Here is a 27,492-nt window from a genome sequence, read left to right as displayed (position 1 = left end):
TTGTTGGGTTGGTGGGGGTTGTTGGGTGGAAGGGGAGCTGGTGCAAAATAACGGGTAAAAACGTCACCCCATGTATACGTCCCTCATTGCATCCAACAACCCCCTCCCCCCAACGCCCAACAACCCTCTCCCCCACACCCAACAACCTCCCCCCCCCCCTTCCTCTGCACCCTAGTATCAGAAATTTCTACCCGTTATTTTGCACCAGCCCCCCCCACCACCCAGCAACCCCATCCACCCAACCCGACACCCACCCAACCCCATCCCTACATTCCCACCAACCACCCAACCACATCCCCACATTCCCACCACCCACCCAACCCCATCCCCAGATCTAGCATTTAATTAAGAATGCCGATCTAGCGACGCGCGATGTTTTTCCGGGAATTCCGGATCTCCATCAAAATATAGTCCAAACCGCAATAGTTCGGCAGATCCATGAATGTGGATCGATCGCCGAACAATTTATGTTGGAACCCGAGCAACTGTAACATAAAAGACTCGTTGGGTTCAACCTGAGCCCGCACGGTCTTGACGCGATCGTACGCGTCCCTTAGGCTTAGCTGGCCGTACTTCATCAGGTACGCCAGGCACAATGTCACTGAACGGCTCATTCCTGCTACGCAATGAACTAGAGCAGCGCCACCGGCCTTGCGTTCCTGATGGATCATGTCGGCTACTTTATGGAAGTAGGGTTCCAGATTTGTCTCATGCCTATTTAGTTCCGGGATCCTTAGATACCGTGTGTTTTCCGCAGGGAGTTCAGTATCGTCTAACTCGGCTTCGGTTGTAACATTGATTATCAATGTCATTCCCTTTTTTTGCAACACGTCAACATTGGCACCTCCACCGCAGAGGTAGAGGTTTTCGACTATTTGTGAAAATACATCCTTCTGTGGGATAATTTCCACGAAGTCTTTGTCACTATAATCAAGGAGTTTTTGGAGCCTTGAAAATCTCCGTACATCTGAATACATTTTAAAATATTGCAACGTATATCGTTCGCAACAGACACAAAATGAATGGTGCCTACTCTTCGTTCTCTCTTCCTTATTTACTTTAGAGATAGATGAGCATGGCATGCTATGACGAGCATTGTATAATATGAAAATATTTTTTGACACTTTGACGGTCAAGGATGATAAACAAATATTGACTCGCAACTGAATATTATTGCTATTTACGGTGCCATACAGGAATCCCCATGAAGCTGGGGAATCCAGTATCGTAGTGTGATAAAACCTCAACAACAAAGAAGCATACGAGGATTATTTTACAAAATGAAACCATTCGAAAGTTTTACATTTTCCAACGTGGACGTAAGGCGAGTGCTACATTTTCTGCGTACGACGCGTCATTTATCTATTTAACTTTACTGCACACAGGAAGAAGTTGTTCCAAATCGATAAAACAATGATAATAGTTGGAGTGTTGGGAAAATCGAAAGAGGCTCATTGTAATAAATTGGTGGATTTTGATCTGTTAAACGTTCATCCATAGCTCGCAGAAGAACCTGAAATAGATGTACTGTCGTATGGCACCACAACTCGGGAAAGCAATATTTTTGCTAATGTTTGTTTATTTTTTTTTTTAAGGGAAAAGTGAAATTTTACTTTCGTACAGAAGGAAACCCGGTGTTTCTTTATTTCGATGCCACATTTGATAGCATTGATTTGTTAGAGCTCACCGAACGGATAATAGTGGAAAAAACCCGTTGAATCCCCGTTGAACTTCATAGAATTCAATAGTACAATCCGCACCCTTTTTGCTAGGGTGTTTTTGTTTGCGCTGCAAGTGTTCCATCTCGTAGAATCCTTAATGTCGTTCGGCATGTCATATCTTTCCTTATTCAAATCGTTGAAAATTATTCGTGAAAAATATGTCCTGAAGTTTCTTTCCAGAATGCTGAAAGCAGCAAAGATTGGTTCATTCATGGGTAAAAAGTGTCTTCTTTGCAGCCCAGGGTTGCTCTTTATGTTCAATCTTCTCAACAGTGACAGCAAGCAGCATGCCGCGGAAGATATTGAAGAACTTGAAACGAAAGTGGAAGATTTTACCAACAAAACACTACGAAATCAATTCATCATTGCGAACAATAGTGCAATGTCCCTGTTTTCGGTACCAAAACGCAGGCAGTTTGTTTCTTCAACGAGTTCAAACAACAGCGGAACAACATGGGAATATGTTACCTGAAAAAGATGAGCAGGTCATCCTGGAGCAGTCGAAACCGTATGATTGTTTGGTTTCCCCTTGAAATACAAATTTCCTTTCAAGGACCCAACGCAAGAAGCATTTTGGGATTGATACAGGATCACGTCGACGATGGTTTGGAATGTGGATTTGACGAAAGCGATAACCAATCAAGACAAAGAATCAGGACACATTATGCTGTAAGTTGATTGCTAATGCTAATGTGCTAATTATTTCAAACATTTTTGCGCATTATATTCATATCCGTCTTACCGACATAACTTTTGTAACATTTAACAGCTCCCTACCACAGGCGCTTGGTTTGAGATGTTTAAATTGATGAATGAACTGTTTATCGAACACCCAAACGATCCGTACTACGATGCCTACGACACAGATTATGTAAGTATGTTCTAAAAATGACACTGCGACAAATATGCTAACTCAAACACACTTGCACGTTTTGTTTCAGGCCGCTTATTTGCAGAATTTCCATGATATTGTCGACATCGACGAACATTTCTTCGGTGAAATATGCGAGCATGGGCTGGAGTTGGCCATTATCAAGTACAAGGATGTGCTACTACCACACTATGGTACCTCATTCCACGAAACAAAATACCAGGATGCGCTAAACTTGCTTCTTGCTGAAAGAGTACTGCGACGCGATTTGGCAAAATGGTAAACAGCAGTGTGAATTTCTTAGTTTGCGCGGTAACCCATGCGTGCTAGGGAAGCATAAACAGTTGATCCTACATAATACGACAGGCGAATTACGAGTTTTTTCAAATTATAGCTAAAAGCTGTAGCAACTGCAACCGTCTTGAACGTGTACAGTTTCCCTTATTCGAGCCTTCAATTAGCGACTTTCGTGCTGCGGAATTTATCAACAAAAACTTTTCCAACCTCATGTGATTCGATAGTACTGGTCGAACCGCTTAGAACATGAGGCTGGTATCTGTAGGAGATGAAGATGAGCTTGCAAATAATGACGCTCAAATGGATGACCGACAAACACGTAGAGAAAGGAGGCAATCTGAGGGGAAACACCCGGTATCGCTGGTGCATCTTCGTCTACCGAAATTGAACAGCCACACGGGCCAACCCGGCTACCTTCTACTACCGAGTATCTTCCGGGTATGCTGCATACCACCAGTCCGGTGGGACTGCTTCCAAGATTTCCTTTCTGGTCACTGGTGTGCCTAGGATCGAGCTCCATCTACACATACAGTACAGGCCTGCCAGAACATGTGCAAAGTGGGTTTTTGTTTGGGTCGAATTTTCTGTTACCGTGGGATGTGAGCGTGCGGCTAGAACACGCGTAATTTTGGCCGGCATCGTATGAAAAAATTCGCAACCGCAAGAAAGTCAATCCTCATTCGGCAAAAAGTGTTGAGCTTAACATAATCTTTAGCTTGAAAATATCCATCGGTGTTGAATATGAATGTCTCGTAGGCCAACGATTTATCATGAGCGCGCCAGAGTGTATTCTTCCAAAGGTACCAAGTTTGGTGCAAATCGGTTCACTAGAAACCACATTGAAGCGCGACCATAGGCACATATAAATAAATAAACAAATGTATATATATATATATATATATATATATATATATATATATATATATATATATATATATATATATATATATATATATATATATATTTATATATATATATATATATATAATTATATATATATATATATATATATATATATATATATATATATATATATATATATATATGTATATATATATATATATATATATATATATATATATATATATATATATATATATATATAAATATATATATATATATATATATATATATATATATATATATATATATATATATATATATATATATATATATATATATATATCTATGCGTATATGTATTTATATATATATATATATATATATATATATATATATATATATATATATATATATATATATATATATATATATATATAGATCTATATATATATATATATATATATATATATATATATATATTATATATATATATATATATATATATATATATATATATATATATATATATATATGTATATATATATATATATATATATATATATATATATATATATATATATACAAACATTCATTTTTATTTATAAGATATATTATATTGTATACTAGCTGCTAAACCCGATTTCATTCGGGTCGACGTAGTTTGAGGAAAAATAAAGGGGCATTTTTACGTATGCTCGGGTAATTCAATTTTTGATGTGCATTTTATTTTTTTCTTATTTAGTTGTATTCATTCTATAAACGTTATTCTCAACCGCGTACACCCGGGATAAGGTGCCGTTTCACGGTTCGGAGAAGGAAATGTCTTCCAACCAATGTGAATTGCAGTTTACTTTAAGTTTAGACTTAAGATAATAGTTATAAGCAATACGGCCTGGCCGTCATTGATGAATAAAAAAAAATAAACGTTATTCCTAGCTTCGTCTTTGAAGGTTTTCTATTTCAATCAATTCATCTCTCGCTGGTCCTCTAGGCATATCCCTTCCAATTGGTTGTACCTGGCTTTTTCAAAATATCGTTCACTGTTTTATAACAAATCGAGCCTTTTAACCATCTTAGCTATGAAGAAAAGGATTTTTTTCAAGAAAAGGATTTTTTTATAAAATCCTTTCTTCTCTTGTTGTTTCACAACTTCCATTTAGCTTCATAATCTTTCGCATTTTGCACGTCATCAAATTAGTAAAACATATTTTTTATGCCTTGTGTTTTCCTCTTTAATTCTTTCGGTAATACTTTTTTATACAGTATCATTTGTCTTGGATCCGTCACATAAATTTATTTACATAGCAATAAGGAAATGTAGCATGTTGTTCCATCCTGAGCATGTATGACGTTCAAAATCTTTCTACTTTTCTAACACTTATTCTTATTTTGTCACTGCAGCTACCTGGAAACAGTTTTCCATTTTCCTTTATATTTGATCTGTATTGCTGTTCTCTTTCAAAACTTCATTTCATGTTTGTAAGCATTACGCTCTGAAATCGATATTTAAATTTATTACACCAACCACATTTCCAACGCTACTCAACACAATTAAAAACTGAATCTTACTGAATAACGGCATAGCGCTATGTGTTGCAAAATATTGTACACTTTTAAATGTAAACATGCATGAGAAGAAAATGAGTTGACTTTCTAAGCTCAGTTTAGTGTCTAAATAAATTTTTGAAGAGAGAAAAGTTGCAGGAAACTGGACTGTTTGTTGACGACTTTACATTTTTGTTAATTTCTTTTATTCTGATAATGGAAATTCCTTTCCCGACCATAATGTAAAAGTCACTTGTAAAAAAGTATAAACAAAAAACCATTTTTATCATTGAGCGATATTTGAACATAACAATAAATTAGATTTCCATCCACCCATTTCCGCATTGCAGAATATAATATTTTATAACTTGTTGTATAGACTGTGTTAAGGCGTACATGAAAAGTTGTTGTTAAATTAGACGATATTTGTTACTTTGGGCATTTTTTTTTTCAATATTCCGAGCAGGGATTGTATGCCCTTCCACGAATTTGTCCCCAACCGGGAGAGCTGCAACGTCCCATTCTAATTTTCCAGTAAATATTGACATTTTTAAGAATTTGCCTCAATTCATTTAAATCAGACATGATTGCCATGCTTGACCATATCTTCCAATACTCTAATAGGAAGAGCTCGTATGGGAGCTCTTGTTTTTAAAATGTTGTGTAAACAGAATCATCCTCACCTAAAATCATCCGGACCAAGCTTTATTGCTATGACGGAATTATTTTCTTGGTAATACAGACAGGAGGTTCTTTGGAAACCTCCCTTTGTTTCCCACTGGCGTAAATAAATCTTCGTCGCGTTATGAATAGGAAGAAGCATTTGTAGCGTGTATCAATCGAATTGGATGCCATGTGTATTTTTCAATATTTTTTATGTATTTGGTAGAGTGAGAGGGACAACCATTTGGTTATCCGCTTGTAGAACCGAAATTTAGAAAGTCTTTGTATTAAGTGATAAAATTATAGTTGATTTCGACGACATATGTACTTCCAAGTGATATTTTATGATTTGTTAAACGGGGTGGGGGTGGGGGGGGGGTTGTATGACAGCCCCCCTTTGTTCTTCATTGAAGAGGCTGAAATTTTGCCGGGGTTGATTTAAACTAATATAACATCTATGTACCAAATTTCAGCCAAATCGGGCCAAATTTATAATTTTAAGCGGATAATATTCATTTTTTATAGGGGGAGATTGTATGGGAGCCACCCTTTGTTCCTCATTGAGATGGCTCAAATTTCGCGAGTATAACTGTTTAGTAATGAAACGTTTATGCTTCAAGTTTCAGCAAAATCGGGCAACGCCTATAATTTTAACGGATAATATTCACTTTTTGGAGGGGGGGTTGTATGGGAGCCCCCCTTTGTTCTTCATTGAGGAGGCTCAAATTTTTCCAGTATTTGTTTGAAGCAATGAAACATCTATGTACCAAATTTCAGCCAAATCAGGCGTCTTATAAAATTTTAAGCGGATAATATTCATTTTTAGAAGGGGGGGTTTGTATGGGAGCCCCCCTTTGTTCCCCATTGAGATGGCTCAAATTTTGCGAGTATTGATTTTTAGTAATGAAACGTTTATGCACCAAATTTTAGCTAAATCGGGCATCATTTGTATTTTTAAATGAATATTCGCGAATTGGGGTTGTATGGGAGCCCCCCTTTTGGGGGGCTCTAAAAAAAAAAAAATCAAACGCCTAAATCCGAGACCATTATGCACCTATGTACCAAGTTTGGTGCAAATCGGTTCAGTGGAAACCCCATTGAAGCGCGCGCATAGGCACATATATATATATATATATATATATATATATATATATATATATATATATATATATATATATATATATATATATATATATATATATATATATATATATATATATATATATATATATATATATATATATATATATATATATATATATATATATATACATACAAACATTCATTTTTATTTATAAGATAAGATTTGTTAGAGGGGGGGGGGGGTAGAGGTGGTTTATATGGGAGCCCCCCTTTTTTCTTCATTGAAGAGGCTGAAATCTTGCCAGTATTTGTTTAAAGTAATAAAACATCTATGTACCAAATTTCAGCCAAATCGGGCGTCATTTAAAATTTTAAGCGGATACTATTCATTTTTTGAAGAGGGGGTTTGCATGGGAGCCCCCCTTTGTTCCCCATTGAGATGGCTCAAATTTTGCGAGTATTAGTTTTTAGTAATGAAACGTTTATGCACCAAATTTCAACAAAATCGGGCTACGACTATAATTTTAAGCGAATAATATTCACTTTTTGGAGGGGGGGTTGTATGGGAGCCCCCCTTTGTTCTTCATTGAGGAGGCTGAAATTTTGCCAGTATTTGTTTAAAGTAATGAAACATTTATGTACCAAATTTCAGTTTAATCGGGCATCATTTGTATTTTTAAATGAATATTCGCGAATTGGGGTTGTATGGGAGCCCCCCTTTTGGGGGGTTTTAAAAAAAACAAAAATCAAACGCCTAAATCCGAGACCATTATGCACCTATGTACCAAGTTTGATGCAAATCGGTTCAGTGGAAACCCCATTGAAGCACGCGCATAGGCACATATATATATATATACATACAAACATTCATTTTTATTTAAAGATAAGATTATTTTTTTGTGTTGGTGGGGAGGGGTTGTTGGGTTGCTGGGGGTTGTTGGGTGGAAGGGGAGCTGGTGCAAAATAACGGGTAAAAACGTCACCCCATGTATACGTCCCTCATTGTATCCAACAACCCCCTCCCCCCAACGCCCAACAACCCTCTCCCACACACCCAACAACCTCCCCCCCCCCTTCCTCTGCACCCTAGTATCAGAAATTTCTACCCGTTATTTTGCACCAGCCCCCCCACCACCCAGCAACCCCATCCACCCAACCCGACACCCACCCAACCCCATCCCTACATTCCCACCAACCACCCAACCACATCCCCACATTCCCACCACCCACCCAACCCAATCCCCAGATCTAGCATTTAATTAAGAATGCCGATCTAGCGACGCGCGATGTTTTTCCGGGAATTCCGGATGTCCATCAAAATATAGTCCAAACCGCAATAGTTCGGCAGATCCATGAATGTGGATCGATCGCCGAACAATTTATGTTGGAACCCGAGCAACTGTAACATAAAAGACTCGTTGGGTTCAACCTGAGCCCGCACGGTCTTGACGCGATCGTACGCGTCCCTTAGGCTTAGCTGGCCGTACTTCATCAGGTACGCCAGGCACAATGTCACTGAACGGCTCATTCCTGCTACGCAATGAACTAGAGCAGCGCCACCGGCCTTGCGTTCCTGATGGATCATGTCGGCTACTTTATGGAAGTAGGGTTCCAGATTTGTCTCATGCCTATTTAGTTCCGGGATCCTTAGATACCGTGTGTTTTCCGCAGGGAGTTCAGTATCGTCTAACTCGGCTTCGGTTGTAACATTGATTATCAATGTTATTCCCTTTTTTTGCAACACGTCAACATTGGCACCTCCACCGCAGAGGTAGAGGTTTTCGACTATTTGTGAAAATACATCCTTCTGTGGGATAATTTCCACGAAGTCTTTGTCACTATAATCAAGGAGTTTTTGGAGCCTTGAAAATCTCCGTACATCTGAATACATTTTAAAATATTGCAACGTATATCGTTCGCAACAGACACAAAATGAATGGTGCCTACTCTTCGTTCTCTCTTCCTTATTTACTTTAGAGATAGATGAGCATGGCATGCTATGACGAGCATTGTATAATATGAAAATATTTTTTGACACTTTGACGGTCAAGGATGATAAACAAATATTGACTCGCAACTGAATATTATTGCTATTTACGGTGCCATACAGGAATCCCCATGAAGCTGGGGAATCCAGTATCGTAGTGTGATAAAACCTCAACAACAAAGAAGCATACGAGGATTATGTTACAAAATGAAACCATTCGAAAGTTTTACATTTTCCAACGTGGACGTAAGGCGAGTGCTACATTTTCTGCGTACGACGCGTCATTTATCTATTTAACTTTACTGCACACAGGAAGAAGTTGTTCCAAATCGATAAAACAATGATAATAGTTGGAGTGTTGGGAAAATCGAAAGAGGCTCATTGTAATAAATTGGTGGATTTTGATCTGTTAAACGTTCATCCATAGCTCGCAGAAGAACCTGAAATAGATGTACTGTCGTATGGCACCACAACTCGGGAAAGCAATATTTTTGCTAATGTTTGTTTATTTTTTTTCAAGGGAAAAGTGAAATTTTACTTTCGTACAGAAGGAAACCCGGTGTTTCTTTATTTCGATGCCACATTTGATAGCATTGATTTGTTAGAGCTCACCGAACGGATAATAGTGGAAAAACCCCGTTGAATCCCCGTTGAACTTCATAGAATTCAATAGTACAATCCGCACCCTTTTTGCTAGGGTGTTTTTGTTTGCGCTGCAAGTGTTCCATCTCGTAGAATCCTTAATGTCGTTCGGCATGTCATATCTTTCCATATTCAAATCGTTGAAAATTATTCGTGAAAAATATGTCCTGAAGTTTCTTTCCAGAATGCTGAAAGCAGCAAAGATTGGTTCATTCATGGGTAAAAAGTGTCTTCTTTGCAGCCCAGGGTTGCTCTTTATGTTCAATCTTCTCAACAGTGACAGCAAGCAGCATGCCGCGGAAGATATTGAAGAACTTGAAACGAAAGTGGAAGATTTTACCAACAAAACACTACGAAATCAATTCATCATTGCGAACAATAGTACAATGTCCCTGTTTTCGGTACCAAAACACAGGCAGTTTGTTTCTACAACGAATTCAAACAACAGCGGAACAACATGGGAATATGTTACCTGAAAAAGATGAGCAGGTCATCCTGGAGCAGTCGAAACCGTATGATTGTTTGGTTTTCCCTTGAAATACAAATTTCCTTTCAAGAACCCAACGCAAGAAGCATTTTGGGATTGATACAGGATCACGTCGACGATGGTTTGGAATGTGGATTTGACGAAAGCGATAACCAATCAAGACAAAGAATCAGGACACATTATGCTGTAAGTTGATTGCTAATGCTAATGTGCTTATTATTTCAAACATTTTTGCGCATTATATTCATATCCGTCTTACCGACATAACTTTTGTAACATTTAACAGCTCCCTACCACAGGCGCTTGGTTTGAGATGTTTAAATTGATGAATGAACTGTTTATCGAACACCCAAACGATCCGTACTACGATGCCTACGACACAGATTATGTAAGTATGTTCTAAAAATGACACTGCGACAAATATGCTAACTCAAACACACTTGCACGTTTTGTTTCAGGCCGCTTATTTGCAGAATTTCCATGATATTGTCGACATCGACGAACATTTCTTCGGTGAAATATGCGAGCATGGGCTGGAGTTTTCCATTATCAAGTACAAGGATGTGCGACTACCACACTATGGTACCTCATTCCACGAAACAAAATACCAGGATGCGCTAAACTTGCTTCTTGCTGAAAGAGTACTGCGACGCGATTTGGCAAAATGGTAAACAGCAGTGTGAATTTCTTAGTTTGCGCGGTAACCCATGCGTGCTAGGGAAGCATAAACAGTTGATCCTACATAATACGACAGGCGAATTACGAGTTTTTTTCAAATTATAGCTAAAAGCTGTAGCAACTGCAACCGTCTTGAACGTGTACAGTTTCCCATATTCGAGCCTTCAATTAGCGACTTTCGTGCTGCGGAATTTATCAACAAAAACTTTTCCAACCTCATGTGTTTCGATAGTACTGGTCGAACCGCTTAGAACATGAGGCTGGTATCTGTAGGAGATGAAGATGAGCTTGCAAATAATGACGCTCAAATGGATGACCGACAAACACGTAGAGAAAGGAGGCAATCTGAGGGGAAACACCCGGTATCGCTGGTGCATCTTCGTCTACCGAAATTGAACAGCCACACGGGCCAACCCGGCTACCTTCTACTACCGAGTATCTTCCGGGTATGCTGCATACCACCAGTCCGGTGGGACTGCTTCCAAGATTTCCTTTCTGGTCACTGGTGTGCCTAGGATCGAGCACCATCTACACATACAGTACAGGCCTGCCAGAACATGTGCAAAGTGGGTTTTTGTTTGGGTCGAATTTTCTGTTACCGTGGGATGTGAGCGTGCGGCTAGAACACGCGTAATTTTGGGCGGCATCGTATGAAAAAATTCGCAACCGCAAGAAAGTCAATCCTCATTCGGCAAAAAGTGTTGAGCTTAACATAATCTTTAGCTTGAAAATATCCATCGGTGTTGAATATGAATGTCTCGTAGGCCAACGATTTATCATGAGCGCGCCAGATAGTATTCTTCCAAAGATACCAAGTTTGGTGCAAATCGGTTCACTAGAAACCACATTGAAGCGCGACCATAGGCACATATAAATAAATAAATAAATAAACAAATGTATATATATATATATATATATATATATATATATATATATATATATATATATATATATATATATTTATGTATATATCTATATATATATATATATATATATATATATATATATATATATATATATATATATATATACATTCATTTTTATTTATAAGATATATTATATTGTATATTATTTTTTTGTGTTGGAGGGGAGGGGTTGTTGGGTGAATGGTGGTTGTTGGGTTGGTGGGGGTTGTTGGGTGGAAGGGGGGCTGGTGCAAAATAACGGGTAAAAACGTCACCCCATGTATACGTCCCTCATTGCATCCAACAACCCCCTCCCCCCAACGCCCAACAACCTCCCCCCCCCCTTCCTCTGCACCCTAGTATCAGAAATTTCTACCCGTTATTTTGCACCAGCCCCCCCAACACCCCATCCCTACATTCCCACCAACCACCCAACCACATCCCCACATTCCCACCACCCACCCAACCCCATCCCCAGATCTAGCATTTAATTAAGAATGCCGATCTAGCGACGCGCGATGTTTTTCCGGGAATTCCGGATGTCCATCAAAATATAGTCCAAACCGCAATAGTTCGGCAGATCCATGAATGTGGATCGATCGCCGAACAATTTATGTTGGAACCCGAGCAACTGTAACATAAAAGACTCGTTGGGTTCAACGTGAGCCCGCACGGTCTTGACGCGATCGTACGCGTCCCTTAGGCTTAGCTGGCCGTACTTCATCAGGTACGCCAGGCACAATGTCACTGAACGGCTCATTCCTGCTACGCAATGAACTAGAGCAGCGCCACCGGCCTTGCGTTCCTGATGGATCATGTCGGCTACTTTATGGAAGTAGGGTTCCAGATTTGTCTCATGCCTATTTAGTTCCGGGATCCTTAGATACCGTGTGTTTTCCGCAGGGAGTTCAGTATCGTCTAACTCGGCTTCGGTTGTAACATTGATTATCAATGTTGTTCCCTTTTTTTGCAACACGTCAACATTGGCACCTCCACCGCAGAGGTAGAGGTTTTCGACTATTTGTGAAAATACATCCTTCTGTGGGATAATTTCCACGAAGTCTTTGTCACTATAATCAAGGAGTTTTTGGAGCCTTGAAAATCTCCGTACATCTGAATACATTTTAAAATATTGCAACGTATATCGTTCGCAACAGACACAAAATGAATGGTGCCTACTCTTCGTTCTCTCTTCCTTATTTACTTTAGAGATAGATGAGCATGGCATGCTATGACGAGCATTGTATAATATGAAAATATTTTTTGACACTTTGACGGTCAAGGATGATAAACAAATATTGACTCGCAACTGAATATTATTGCTATTTACGGTGCCATACAGGAATCCCCATGAAGCTGGGGAATCCAGTATCGTAGTGTGATAAAACCTCAACAACAAAGAAGCATACGAGGATTATTTTACAAAATGAAACCATTCGAAAGTTTTACATTTTCCAACGTGGACGTAAGGCGAGTGCTACATTTTCTGCGTACGACGCGTCATTTATCTATTTAACTTTACTGCACACAGGAAGAAGTTGTTCCAAATCGATAAAACAATGATAAAAGTTGGAGTGTTGGGAAAATCGAAAGAGGCTCATTGTAATAAATTGGTGGATTTTGATCTGTTAAACGTTCATCCATAGCTCGCAGAAGAACCTGAAATAGATGTACTGTCGTATGGCACCACAACTCGGGAAAGCAATATTTTTGCTAATGTTTGTTTATTTTTTTTCAAGGGAAAAGTGAAATTTTACTTTCGTACAGAAGGAAACCCGGTGTTTCTTTATTTCGATGCCACAATTGATAGCATTGATTTGTTAGAGCTCACCGAACGGATAATAGTGGAAAAAACCCGTTGAATCCCCGTTGAACTTCATAGAATTCAATAGTACAATCCGCACCCTTTTTGCTAGGGTGTTTTTGTTTGCGCTGCAAGTGTTCCATCTCGTAGAATCCTTAATGTCGTTCGGTATGTCATATCTTTCCATATTCAAATCGTTGAAAATTATTCGTGAAAAATATGTCCTGAAGTTTCTTTCCAGAATGCTGAAAGCAGCAAAGATTGGTTCATTCATGGGTAAAAAGTGTCTTCTTTGCAGCCCAGGGTTGCTCTTTATGTTCAATCTTCTCAACAGTGACAGCAAGCAGCATGCCGCGGAAGATATTGAAGAACTTGAAACGAAAGTGGAAGATTTTACCAACAAAACACTACGAAATCAATTCATCATTGCGAACAATAGTGCAATGTCCCTGTTTTCGGTACCAAAACACAGGCAGTTTGTTTCTACAACGAATTCAAACAACAGCGGAACAACATGGGAATAAGTTACCTGAAAAAGATGAGCAGGTCATCCTGGAGCAGTCGAAACCGTATGATTGTTTGGTTTTCCCTTGAAATACAAATTTCCTTTCAAGAACCCAACGCAAGAAGCATTTTGGGATTGATACAGGATCACGTCGACGATGGTTTGGAATGTGGATTTGACGAAAGCGATAACCAATCAAGACAAAGAATCAGGACACATTATGCTGTAAGTTGATTGCTAATGCTAATGTGCTTATTATTTCAAACATTTTTGCGCATTATATTCATATCCGTCTTACCGACATAACTTTTGTAACATTTAACAGCTCCCTACCACAGGCGCTTGGTTTGAGATGTTTAAATTGATGAATGAACTGTTTATCGCACACCCAAACGATCCGTACTACGATGCCTACGACACAGATTATGTAAGTATGTTCTAAAAATGACACTGCGACAAATATGCTAACTCAAACACACTTGCACGTTTTGTTTCAGGCCGCTTATTTGCAGAATTTCCATGATATTGTCGACATCGACGAACATTTCTTCGGTGAAATATGCGAGCATGGGCTGGAGTTGGCCATTATCAAGTACAAGGATGTGCGACTACCACACTATGGTACCTCATTCCACGAAACAAAATACCAGGATGCGCTAAACTTGCTTCTTGCTGAAACAGTACTGCGACGCGATTTGGCAAAATGGTAAACAGCAGTGTGAATTTCTTAGTTTGCGCGGTAACCCATGCGTGCTAGGGAAGCATAAACAGTTGATCCTACATAATACGACAGGCGAATTACGAGTTTTTTCAAATTATAGCTAAAAGCTGTAGCAACTGCAACCGTCTTGAACGTGTACAGTTTCCCATATTCGAGCCTTCATTAGCGACTTTCGTGCTGCGGAATTTATCAACAAAAACTTTTCCAACCTCATGTGTTTCGATAGTACTGGTCGAACCGCTTAGAACATGAGGCTGGTATCTGTAGGAGATGAAGATGAGCTTGCAAATAATGACGCTCAAATGGATGACCGACAAACACGTTGAGAAAGGAGGCAATCTGAGGGGAAACACCCGGTATCGCTGGTGCATCTTCGTCTACCGAAATTGAACAGCCACACGGGCCAACCCGGCTACCTTCTACTACCGAGTATCTTCCGGGTATGCTGCATACCACCAGTCCGGTGGGACTGCTTCCAAGATTTCCTTTCTGGTCACTGGTGTGCCTAGGATCGAGCTCCATCTACACATACAGTACAGGCCTGCCAGAACATGTGCAAAGTGGGTTTTTGTTTGGGTCGAATTTTCTGTTACCGTGGGATGTGAGCGTGCGGCTAGAACACGCGTAATTTTGGGCGGCATCGTATGAAAAAATTCGCAACCGCAAGAAAGTCAATCCTCATTCGGCAAAAAGTGTTGAGCTTAACATAATCTTTAGCTTGAAAATATCCATCGGTGTTGAATATGAATGTCTCGTAGGCCAACGATTTATCATGAGCGCGCCAGATAGTATTCTTCCAAAGATACCAAGTTTGGTGCAAATCGGTTCACTAGAAACCACATTGAAGCGCGACCATAGGCACATATAAATAAATAAATAAATAAACAAATGTATATATATATATATATATATATATATATATATATATATATATATATATATATATATATATATATATATATATATATTTATCTATGTATATATATTTATTTATATATTTATATATATATATATATATATATATATATATATATATATATATATATATATATATATATGTATATATATATATATATATATATATATATATATATATATATATATATATATATATATATATATACATATATATATACAAACATTCATTTTTATTTATAAGATATATTATATTGTATATTATTTTTTTGTGTTGGTGGGGAGGGGTTGTTGGGTGAATGATGGTTGTTGGGTTGGTGGGGGTTGTTGGGTGGAAGGGGAGCTGGTGCAAAATAACGGGTAAAAACGTCACCCCATGTATACGTCCCTCATTGCATCCAACAACCCCCTCCCCCCAACGCCCAACAACCTTCCCCCCCCCCCTTCCTCTGCACCCTAGTATCAGAAATTTCTACCCGTTATTTTGCACCAGCCCCCCCACCACCCAGCAACCCCATCCACCCAACCCGACACCCACCCAACCCCATCCCTACATTCCCACCAACCACCCAACCACATCCCCACATTCCCACCACCCACACAACCCCATCCCCAGATCTAGCATTTAATTAAGAATGCCGATCTAGCGACGCGCGATGTTTTTCCGGGAATTCCGGATGTCCATCAAAATATAGTCCAAACCGCAATAGTTCGGCAGATCCATGAATGTGGATCGATCGCCGAACAATTTATGTTGGAACCCGAGCAACTGTAACATAAAAGACTCGTTGGGTTCAACCTGAGCCCGCACGGTCTTGACGCGATCGTACGCGTCCCTTAGGCTTAGCTGGCCGTACTTCATCAGGTACGCCAGGCACAATGTCACTGAACGGCTCATTCCTGCTACGCAATGAACTAGAGCAGCGCCACCGGCCTTGCGTTCCTGATGGATCATGTCGGCTACTTTATGGAAGTAGGGTTCCAGATTTGTCTCATGCCTATTTAGTTCCGGGATCCTTAGATACCGTGTGTTTTCCGCAGGGAGTTCAGTATCGTCTAACTCGGCTTCGGTTGTAACATTGATTATCAATGTTATTCCCTTTTTTTGCAACACGTCAACATTGGCACCTCCACCGCAGAGGTAGAGGTTTTCGACTATTTGTGAAAATACATCCTTCTGTGGGATAATTTCCACGAAGTCTTTGTCACTATAATTAAGGAGTTTTTGGAGCCTTGAAAATCTCCGTACATCTGAATACATTTTAAAATATTGCAACGTATATCGTTCGCAACAGACACAAAATGAATGGTGCCTACTCTTCGTTCTCTCTTCCTTATTTACTTTAGAGATAGATGAGCATGGCATGCTATGACGAGCATTGTATAATATGAAAATATTTTTTGACACTTTGACGGTCAAGGATGATAAACAAATATTGACTCGCAACTGAATATTATTCCTATTTACGGTGCCATACAGGAATCCCCATGAAGCTGGGGAATCCAGTATCGTAGTGTGATAAAACCTCAACAACAAAGAAGCATACGAGGATTATTTTACAAAATGAAACCATTCGAAAGTTTTACATTTTCCAACGTGGACGTAAGGCGAGTGCTACATTTTCTGCGTACGACGCGTCATTTATCTATTTAACTTTACTGCACACAGGAAGAAGTTGTTCCAAATCGATAAAACAATGATAATAGTTGGAGTGTTGGGAAAATCGAAAGAGGCTCATTGTAATAAATTGGTGGATTTTGATCTGTTAAACGTTCATCCATAGCTCGCAGAAGAACCTGAAATAGATGTACTGTCGTATGGCACCACAACTCGGGAAAGCAATATTTTTGCTAATGTTTGTTTATTTTTTTTCAAGGGAAAAGTGAAATTTTACTTTCGTACAGAAGGAAACCCGGTGTTTCTTTATTTCGATGCCACATTTGATAGCATTGATTTGTTAGAGCTCACCGAACGGATAATAGTGGAAAAAACCCGTTGAATCCCCGTTGAACTTCATAGAATTCAATAGTACAATCCGCACCCTTTTTGCTAGGGTGTTTTTGTTTGCGCTGCAAGTGTTCCATCTCGTAGAATCCTTAATGTCGTTCGGTATGTCATATCTTTCCATATTCAAATCGTTGAAAATTATTCGTGAAAAATATGTCCTGAAGTTTCTTTCCAGAATGCTGAAAGCAGCAAAGATTGGTTCATTCATGGGTAAAAAGTGTCTTCTTTGCAGCCCAGGGTTGCTTTTTATGTTCAATCTTCTCAACAGTGACAGCAAGCAGCATGCCGCGGAAGATATTGAAGAACTTGAAACGAAAGTGGAAGATTTTACCAACAAAACACTACGAAATCAATTCATCATTGCGAACAATAGTACAATGTCCCTGTTTTCGGTACCAAAACACAGGCAGTTTGTTTCTACAACGAATTCAAACAACAGCGGAACAACATGGGAATATGTTACCTGAAAAAGATGAGCAGGTCATCCTGGAGCAGTCGAAACCGTATGATTGTTTGGTTTTCCCTTGAAATACAAATTTCCTTTCAAGAACCCAACGCAAGAAGCATTTTGGGATTGATACAGGATCACGTCGACGATGGTTTGGAATGTGGATTTGACGAAAGCGATAACCAATCAAGACAAAGAATCAGGACACATTATGCTGTAAGTTGATTGCTAATGCTAATGTGCTTATTATTTCAAACATTTTTGCGCATTATATTCATATCCGTCTTACCGACATAACTTTTGTAACATTTAACAGCTCCCTACCACAGGCGCTTGGTTTGAGATGTTTAAATTGATGAATGAACTGTTTATCGAACACCCAAACGATCCGTACTACGATGCCTACGACACAGATTATGTAAGTATGTTCTAAAAATGACACTGCGACAAATATGCTAACTCAAACACACTTGCACGTTTTGTTTCAGGCCGCTTATTTGCAGAATTTCCATGATATTGTCGACATCGACGAACATTTCTTCGGTGAAATATGCGAGCATGGGCTGGAGTTGGCCATTATCAAGTACAAGGATGTGCGACTACCACACTATGGTACCTCATTCCACGAAACAAAATACCAGGATGCGCTAAACTTGCTTCTTGCTGAAAGAGTACTGCGACGCGATTTGGCAAAATGGTAAACAGCAGTGTGAATTTCTTAGTTTGCGCGGTAACCCATGCGTGCTAGGGAAGCATAAACAGTTGATCCTACATAATACGACAGGCGAATTACGAGTTTTTTTCAAATTATAGCTAAAAGCTGTAGCAACTGCAACCGTCTTGAACGTGTACAGTTTCCCATATTCGAGCCTTCAATTAGCGACTTTCGTGCTGCGGAATTTATCAACAAAAACTTTTCCAACCTCATGTGTTTCGATAGTACTGGTCGAACCGCTTAGAACATGAGGCTGGTATCTGTAGGAGATGAAGATGAGCTTGCAAATAATGACGCTCAAATGGATGACCGACAAACACGTAGAGAAAGGAGGCAATCTGAGGGGAAACACCCGGTATCGCTGGTGCATCTTCGTCTACCGAAATTGAACAGCCACACGGGCCAACCCGGCTACCTTCTACTACCGAGTATCTTCCGGGTATGCTGCATACCACCAGTCCGGTGGGACTGCTTCCAAGATTTCCTTTCTGGTCACTGGTGTGCCTAGGATCGAGCTCCATCTACACATACAGTACAGGCCTGCCAGAACATGTGCAAAGTGGGTTTTTGTTTGGGTCGAATTTTCTGTTACCGTGGGATGTGAGCGTGCGGCTAGAACACGCGTAATTTTGGGCGGCATCGTATGAAAAAATTCGCAACCGCAAGAAAGTCAATCCTCATTCGGCAAAAAGTGTTGAGCTTAACATAATCTTTAGCTTGAAAATATCCATCGGTGTTGAATATGAATGTCTCGTAGGCCAACGATTTATCATGAGCGCGCCAGATAGTATTCTTCCAAAGATACCAAGTTTGGTGCAAATCGGTTCACTAGAAACCACATTGAAGCGCGACCATAGGCACATATAAATAAATAAATAAATAAATAAATAAACAAATGTATATATTTATATATCTATATATATATCATATATAGATATATAAATATATACATTTGTTTATTTATTTATATATCTATGTATATCTATATATATTTATTTATATATATATATATATCTATATATATTTATTTATATATATATATATATATATATATATATATATATATATATATATATATATATATATATATATATATATATATATATATATATATATATATATATATATATATAAATATATATATATATGTATATATATATATATATATATATATATATATATATATATATATATATATATATATATATATATATATATATATATATATATATATATATATATGTATATATATATATATGTATATATATATATATATATATATATATATATATATATATATATATATATATATATATATATATATCTATATATATATATATACAAACATTCATTTTTATTTATAAGATATATTATATTGTATATTATTTTTTTGTGTTGGTGGGGAGGGGTTGTTGGGTGAATGGTGGTTGTTGGGTTGGTGGGGGTTGTTGGGTGGAAGGGGAGCTGGTGCAAAATAACGGGTAAAAACGTCACCCCATGTATACGTCCCTCATTGCATCCAACAACCCCCTCCCCCCAACAACCTCCCCCCCCCCTTCCTCTGCACCCTAGTATCAGAAATTTCTACCCGTTATTTTGCACCAGCCCCCCCACCACCCAGCAACCCCATCCACCCAACCCGACACCCACCCAATCCCATCCCTACATTCCCACCAACCACCCAACCACATCCCCACATTCCCACCACCCACACAACCCCATCCCCAGATCTAGCATTTAATTAAGAATGCCGATCTAGCGACGCGCGATGTTTTTCCGGGAATTCCGGATCTCCATCAAAATATAGTCCAAACCGCAATAGTTCGGCAGATCCATAAATGTGGATCGATCGCCGAACAATTTATGTTGGAACCCGAGCAACTGTAACATAAAAGACTCGTTGGGTTCAACCTGAGCCCGCACGGTCTTGACGCGATCGTACGCGTCCCTTAGGCTTAGCTGGCCGTACTTCATCAGGTACGCCAGGCACAATGTCACTGAACGGCTCATTCCTGCTACGCAATGAACTAGAGCAGCGCCACCGGCCTTGCGTTCCTGATGGATCATGTCGGCTACTTTATGGAAGTAGGGTTCCAGATTTGTCTCATGCCTATTTAGTTCCGGGATCCTTAGATACCGTGTGTTTTCCGCAGGGAGTTCAGTATCGTCTAACTCGGCTTCGGTTGTAACATTGATTATCAATGTTATTCCCTTTTTTTGCAACACGTCAACATTGGCACCTTCACCGCAGAGGTAGAGGTTTTCGACTATTTGTGAAAATACATCCTTCTGTGGGATAATTTCCACGAAGTCTTTGTCACTATAATCAAGGAGTTTTTGGAGCCTTGAAAATCTCCGTACATCTGAATACATTTTAAAATATTGCAACGTATATCGTTCGCAACAGACACAAAATGAATGGTGCCTACTCTTCGTTCTCTCTTCCTTATTTACTTTAGAGATAGATGAGCATGGCATGCTATGACGAGCATTGTATAATATGAAAATATTTTTTGACACTTTGACGGTCAAGGATGATAAACAAATATTGACTCGCAACTGAATATTATTGCTATTTACGGTGCCATACAGGAATCCCCATGAAGCTGGGGAATCCAGTATCGTAGTGTGATAAAACCTCAACAACAAAGAAGCATACGAGGATTATTTTACAAAATGAAACCATTCGAAAGTTTTACATTTTCCAACGTGGACGTAAGGCGAGTGCTACATTTTCTGCGTACGACGCGTCATTTATCTATTTAACTTTACTGCACACAGGAAGAAGTTGTTCCAAATCGATAAAACAATGATAATAGTTGGAGTGTTGGGAAAATCGAAAGAGGCTCATTGTAATAAATTGGTGGATTTTGATCTGTTAAACGTTCATCCATAGCTCGCAGAAGAACCTGAAATAGATGTACTGTCGTATGGCACCACAACTCGGGAAAGCAATATTTTTGCTAATGTTTGTTTATTTTTTTTCAAGGGAAAAGTGAAATTTTACTTTCGTACAGAAGGAAACCCGGTGTTTCTTTATTTCGATGCCACATTTGATAGCATTGATTTGTTAGAGCTCACCGAACGGATAATAGTGGAAAAAACCCGTTGAATCCCCGTTGAACTTCATAGAATTCAATAGTACAATCCGCACCCTTTTTGCTAGGGTGTTTTTGTTTGCGCTGCAAGTGTTCCATCTCGTAGAATCCTTAATGTCGTTCGGTATGTCATATCTTTCCATATTCAAATCGTTGAAAATTATTCGTGAAAAATATGTCCTGAAGTTTCTTTCCAGAATGCTGAAAGCAGCAAAGATTGGTTCATTCATGGGTAAAAAGTGTCTTCTTTGCAGCCCAGGGTTGCTTTTTATGTTCAATCTTCTCAACAGTGACAGCAAGCAGCATGCCGCGGAAGATATTGAAGAACTTGAAACGAAAGTGGAAGATTTTACCAACAAAACACTACGAAATCAATTCATCATTGCGAACAATAGTGCAATGTCCCTGTTTTCGGTACCAAAACACAGGCAGTTTGTTTCTACAACGAATTCAAACAACAGCGGAACAACATGGGAATATGTTACCTGAAAAAGATGAGCAGGTCATCCTGGAGCAGTCGAAACCGTATGATTGTTTGGTTTTCCCTTGAAATACAAATTTCCTTTCAAGAACCCAACGCAAGAAGCATTTTGGGATTGATACAGGATCACGTCGACGATGGTTTGGAATGTGGATTTGACGAAAGCGATAACCAATCAAGACAAAGAATCAGGACACATTATGCTGTAAGTTGATTGCTAATGCTAATGTGCTTATTATTTCAAACATTTTTGCGCATTATATTCATATCCGTCTTACCGACATAACTTTTGTAACATTTATCAGCTCCCTACCACAGGCGCTTGGTTTGAGATGTTTAAATTGATGAATGAACTGTTTATCGAACACCCGAACGATCCGTACTACGATGTCTACGACACAGATTATGTAAGTATGTTCTAAAAATGACACTGCGACAAATATGCTAACTCAAACACACTTGCACGTTTTGTTTCAGGCCGCTTATTTGCAGAATTTCCATGATATTGTCGACATCGACGAACATTTCTTCGGTGAAATATGCGAGCATGGGCTGGAGTTGGCCATTATCAAGTACAAGGATGTGCTACTACCACACTATGGTACCTCATTCCACGAAACAAAATACCAGGATGCGCTAAACTTGCTTCTTGCTGAAAGAGTACTGAGACGCGATTTGGCAAAATGGTAAACAGCAGTGTGAATTTCTTAGTTTGCGCGGTAACCCATGCGTGCTAGGGAAGCATAAACAGTTGATCCTACATAATACGACAGGCGAATTACGAGTTTTTTTCAAATTATAGCTAAAAGCTGTAGCAACTGCAACCGTCTTGAACGTGTACAGTTTCCCATATTCGAGCCTTCAATTAGCGACCTTCGTGCTGCGGAATGTATCAACAAAAACGTTTCCAACCTCATGTGTTTCGATAGTACTGGTCGAACCGCTTAGAACATGAGGCTGGTATCTGTAGGAGATGAAGATGAGCTTGCAAATAATGACGCTCAAATGGATGACCGACAAACACGTAGAGAAAGGAGGCAATCTGAGGGGAAACACCAGGTATCGCTGGTGCATCTTCGTCTACCGAAATTGAACAGCCACACGGGCCAACCCGGCTACCTTCTACTACCGAGTATCTTCCGGGTATGCTGCATACCACCAGTCCGGTGGGACTGCTTCCAAGATTTCCTTTCTGATCACTGGTGTGCCTAGGATCGAGCTCCATCTACACATACAGTACAGGCCTGCCAGAACATGTGCAAAGTGGGTTTTTGTTTGGGTCGAATTTTCTGTTACCGTGGGATGTGAGCGTGCGGCTAGAACACGCGTAATTTTGGGCGGCATCGTATGAAAAAATTCGCAACCGCAAGAAAGTCAATCCTCATTCGGCAAAAAGTGTTGAGCTTAACATAATCTTTAGCTTGAAAATATCCATCGGTGTTGAATATGAATGTCTCGTAGGCCAACGATTTATCATGAGCGCGCCAGATAGTATTCTTCCAAAGGTACCAAGTTTGGTGCAAATCGGTTCACTAGAAACCACATTGAAGCGCGACCATAGGCACATATAAATAAATAAATAAATAAACAAATTTATATATATATATATATATATATATATATATATATATATATATATTTATATATATATATATATATATATATATATATATATATATATATATATATATATATATATATATATATATCTATATATACAAACATTCATTTTTATTTATAAGATATATTATATTGTATATTATTTTTTTGTGTTGGTGGGGAGGGGTTGTTGGGTGAATGGTGGTTGTTGGGTTGGTGGGGGTTGTTGGGTGGAAGGGGGGCTGGTGCAAAATAACGGGTAAAAACGTCACCCCATGTATACGTCCCTCATTGCATCCAACAACCCCCTCCCCCCAACGCCCAACAACCCTCTCCCCCACACCCAACAACCTCCCCCCCCCTTCCTCTGCACCCTAGTATCAGAAATTTCTACCCGTTATTTTGCACCAGCCCCCCCACCACCCAGCAACCCCATCCACCCAACCCGACACCCACCCAACCCCATCCCTACATTCCCACCAACCACCCAACCACATCCCCACATTCCCACCACCTACCCAACCCCATCCCCAGATCTAGCATTTAATTAAGAATGCCGATCTACCGACGCGATGTTTTTCCGGGAATTCCGGATCTCCATCAAAATATAGTCCAAACCGCAATAGTTCGGCAGATCCATGAATGTGGATCGATCGCCGAACAATTTATGTTGGAACCCGAGCAACTGTAACATAAAAGACTCGTTGGGTTCAACCTGAGCCCGCACGGTCTTGACGCGATCGTACGCGTCCCTTAGGCTTAGCTGGCCGTACTTCATCAGGTACGCCAGGCACAATGTCACTGAACGGCTCATTCCTGCTACGCAATGAACTAGAGCAGCGCCACCGGCCTTGCGTTCCTGATGGATCATGTCGGCTACTTTATGGAAGTAGGGTTCCAGATTTGTCTCATGCCTATTTAGTTCCGGGATCCTTAGATACCGTGTGTTTTCCGCAGGGAGTTCAGTATCGTCTAACTCGGCTTCGGTTGTAACATTGATTATCAATGTTATTCCCTTTTTTTGCAACACGTCAACATTGGCACCTCCACCGCAGAGGTAGAGGTTTTCGACTATTTGTGAAAATACATCCTTCTGTGGGATAATTTCCACGAAGTCTTTGTCACTATAATCAAGGAGTTTTTGGAGCCTTGAAAATCTCCGTACATCTGAATACATTTTAAAATATTGCAACGTATATCGTTCGCAACAGACACAAAATGAATGGTGCCTACTCTTCGTTCTCTCTTCCTTATTTACTTTAGAGATAGATGAGCATGGCATGCTATGACGAGCATTGTATAATATGAAAATATTTTTTGACACTTTGACGGTCAAGGATGATAAACAAATATTGACTCGCAACTGAATAATATTGCTATTTACGGTGCCATACAGGAATCCCCATGAAGCTGGGGAATCCAGTATCGTAGTGTGATAAAACCTCAACAACAAAGAAGCATACGAGGATTATTTTACAAAATGAAACCATTCGAAAGTTTTACATTTTCCAACGTGGACGTAAGGCGAGTGCTACATTTTCTGCGTACGACGCGTCATTTATCTATTTAACTTTACTGCACACAGGAAGAAGTTGTTCCAAATCGATAAAACAATGATAATAGTTGGAGTGTTGGGAAAATCGAAAGAGGCTCATTGTAATAAATTGGTGGATTTTGATCTGTTAAACGTTCATCCATAGCTCGCAGAAGAACCTGAAATAGATGTACTGTCGTATGGCACCACAACTCGGGAAAGCAATATTTTTGCTAATGTTTGTTTATTTTTTTTCAAGGGAAAAGTGAAATTTTACTTTCGTACAGAAGGAAACCCGGTGTTTCTTTATTTCGATGCCACATTTGATAGCATTGATTTGTTAGAGCTCACCGAACGGATAATAGTGGAAAAAACCCGTTGAATCCCCGTTGAACTTCATAGAATTCAATAGTACAATCCGCACCCTTTTTGCTAGGGTGTTTTTGTTTGCGCTGCAAGTGTTCCATCTCGTAGAATCCGTAATGTCGTTCGGCATGTCATATCTTTCCATATTCAAATCGTTGAAAATTATTCGTGAAAACTATGTCCTGAAGTTTCTTTCCAGAATGCTGAAAGCAGCAAAGATTGGTTCATTCATGGGTAAAAAGTGTCTTCTTTGCAGCCCAGGGTTGCTCTTTATGTTCAATCTTCTCAACAGTGACAGCAAGCAGCATGCCGCGGAAGATATTGAAGAACTTGAAACGAAAGTGGAAGATTTTACCAACAAAACACTACGAAATCAATTCATCATTGAGAACAATAGTGCAATGTCCCTGTTTTCGGTACCAAAACGCAGGCAGTTTGTTTCTACAACGAGTTCAAACAACAGCGGAACAACATGGGAATATGTTACCTGAAAAAGATGAGCAGGTCATCCTGGAGCAGTCGAAACCGTATGATTGTTTGGTTTTCCCTTGAAATACAAATTTCCTTTCAAGGACCCAACGCAAGAAGCATTTTGGGATTGATACAGGATCACGTCGACGATGGTTTGGAATGTGGATTTGACGAAAGCGATAACCAATCAAGACAAAGAATCAGGACACATTATGCTGTAAGTTGATTGCTAATGCTAATGTGCTAATTATTTCAAACATTTTTGCGCATTATATTCATATCCGTCTTACCGACATAACTTTTGAAACATTTATCAGCTCCCTACCACAGGCGCTTGGTTTGAGATGTTTAAATTGATGAATGAACTGTTTATCGAACACCCAAACGATCCGTACTACGATGCCTACGACACAGATTTTGTAAGTATGTTCTAAAAATGACACTGCGACAAATATGCTAACTCAAACACACTTGCACGTTTTGTTTCAGGCCGCTTATTTGCAGAAGTTCATGGGCTGGAGTTGGCCATTATCAAGTACAAGGATGTGCTACTACCACACTATGGTACCTCATTCCACGAAACAAAATACCAGGATGCGCTAAACTTGCTTCTTGCTGAAAGAGTACTGAGACGCGATTTGGCAAAATGGTAAACAGCAGTGTGAATTTCTTAGTTTGCGCGGTAACCCATGCGTGCTAGGGAAGCATAAACAGTTGATCCTACATAATACGACAAGCGAATTACGAGTTTTTTCAAATTATAGCTAAAAGCTGTAGCAACTGCAACCGTCTTGAACGTGTACAGTTTCCCATATTCGAGCCTTCAATTAGCGACCTTCGTGCTGCGGAATGTATCAACAAAAACGTTTCCAACCTCATGTGTTTCGATAGTACTGGTCGAACCGCTTAGAACATGAGGCTGGTATCTGTAGGAGATGAAGATGAGCTTGCAAATAATGACGCTCAAATGGATGACCGACAAACACGTAGAGAAAGGAGGCAATCTGAGGGGAAACACCCGGTATCGCTGGTGCATCTTCGTCTACCGAAATTGAACAGCCACACGGGCCAACCCGGCTACCTTCTACTACCGAGTATCTTCCGGG

General features: G+C 39.4%; 4 protein-coding genes and 7 pseudogenes across 4 annotated transcripts; 7 read left to right on the top strand and 4 right to left on the bottom strand.

Annotated features, from left to right (window-relative positions):
* Positions 1–359: 359 nt before the first annotated feature.
* Positions 360–875, bottom strand: LOC128724253 (dual specificity protein phosphatase 14-like; the record flags this gene model as incomplete). The annotated part of the gene is made up of 1 exon (XM_053817996.1): positions 360–875. A coding segment is annotated over one exon (516 nt), but the record flags the coding sequence as incomplete, so codon positions are not given.
* A 329-nt stretch (positions 876–1,204) lies between these two features.
* On the top strand, positions 1,205–2,193 carry LOC128724252 (nonsense-mediated mRNA decay factor SMG8-like; annotated as a pseudogene).
* A 98-nt stretch (positions 2,194–2,291) lies between these two features.
* LOC128724251 (nonsense-mediated mRNA decay factor SMG8-like) lies at positions 2,292–3,132 on the top strand (annotated as a pseudogene).
* Positions 3,133–8,388: 5,256 nt separating this feature from the next.
* Positions 8,389–8,811, bottom strand: LOC128727073 (dual specificity protein phosphatase 14-like; the record flags this gene model as incomplete). Its single annotated transcript, XM_053820940.1, has 1 exon — positions 8,389–8,811. A coding segment is annotated over one exon (423 nt), but the record flags the coding sequence as incomplete, so codon positions are not given.
* A 405-nt stretch (positions 8,812–9,216) lies between these two features.
* LOC128724250 (nonsense-mediated mRNA decay factor SMG8-like) lies at positions 9,217–11,067 on the top strand (annotated as a pseudogene).
* Positions 11,068–13,147: 2,080 nt separating this feature from the next.
* LOC128724249 (nonsense-mediated mRNA decay factor SMG8-like) lies at positions 13,148–14,996 on the top strand (annotated as a pseudogene).
* Positions 14,997–16,402: 1,406 nt separating this feature from the next.
* On the bottom strand, positions 16,403–16,813 carry LOC128725820 (dual specificity protein phosphatase 14-like; the record flags this gene model as incomplete). The annotated part of the gene is made up of 1 exon (XM_053819592.1): positions 16,403–16,813. A coding segment is annotated over one exon (411 nt), but the record flags the coding sequence as incomplete, so codon positions are not given.
* Positions 16,814–17,230: 417 nt separating this feature from the next.
* On the top strand, positions 17,231–19,081 carry LOC128724248 (nonsense-mediated mRNA decay factor SMG8-like; annotated as a pseudogene).
* A 1,511-nt stretch (positions 19,082–20,592) lies between these two features.
* LOC128724247 (dual specificity protein phosphatase 14-like) lies at positions 20,593–21,315 on the bottom strand. The gene is made up of 2 exons (XM_053817995.1): positions 21,292–21,315; positions 20,593–21,126 (listed from the first exon to the last, which is right to left on the bottom strand). Exons 1-2 carry the CDS (start codon positions 21,313–21,315, stop codon positions 20,593–20,595), a joined length of 558 nt encoding a protein of 185 aa, XP_053673970.1.
* Positions 21,316–21,513: 198 nt separating this feature from the next.
* On the top strand, positions 21,514–23,364 carry LOC128724246 (nonsense-mediated mRNA decay factor SMG8-like; annotated as a pseudogene).
* Positions 23,365–23,410: 46 nt separating this feature from the next.
* On the top strand, positions 23,411–26,406 carry LOC128724245 (nonsense-mediated mRNA decay factor SMG8-like; annotated as a pseudogene).
* The last annotated feature ends 1,086 nt before the right edge of the window (positions 26,407–27,492 follow it).

Source organism: Anopheles nili, chromosome 3 (assembly GCF_943737925.1).
Source record: "Anopheles nili chromosome 3, idAnoNiliSN_F5_01, whole genome shotgun sequence".
Lineage (NCBI taxonomy): Eukaryota > Metazoa > Arthropoda > Insecta > Diptera > Culicidae > Anopheles > Anopheles nili.
This window is presented reverse-complemented; position numbering and strand designations above follow the sequence as displayed.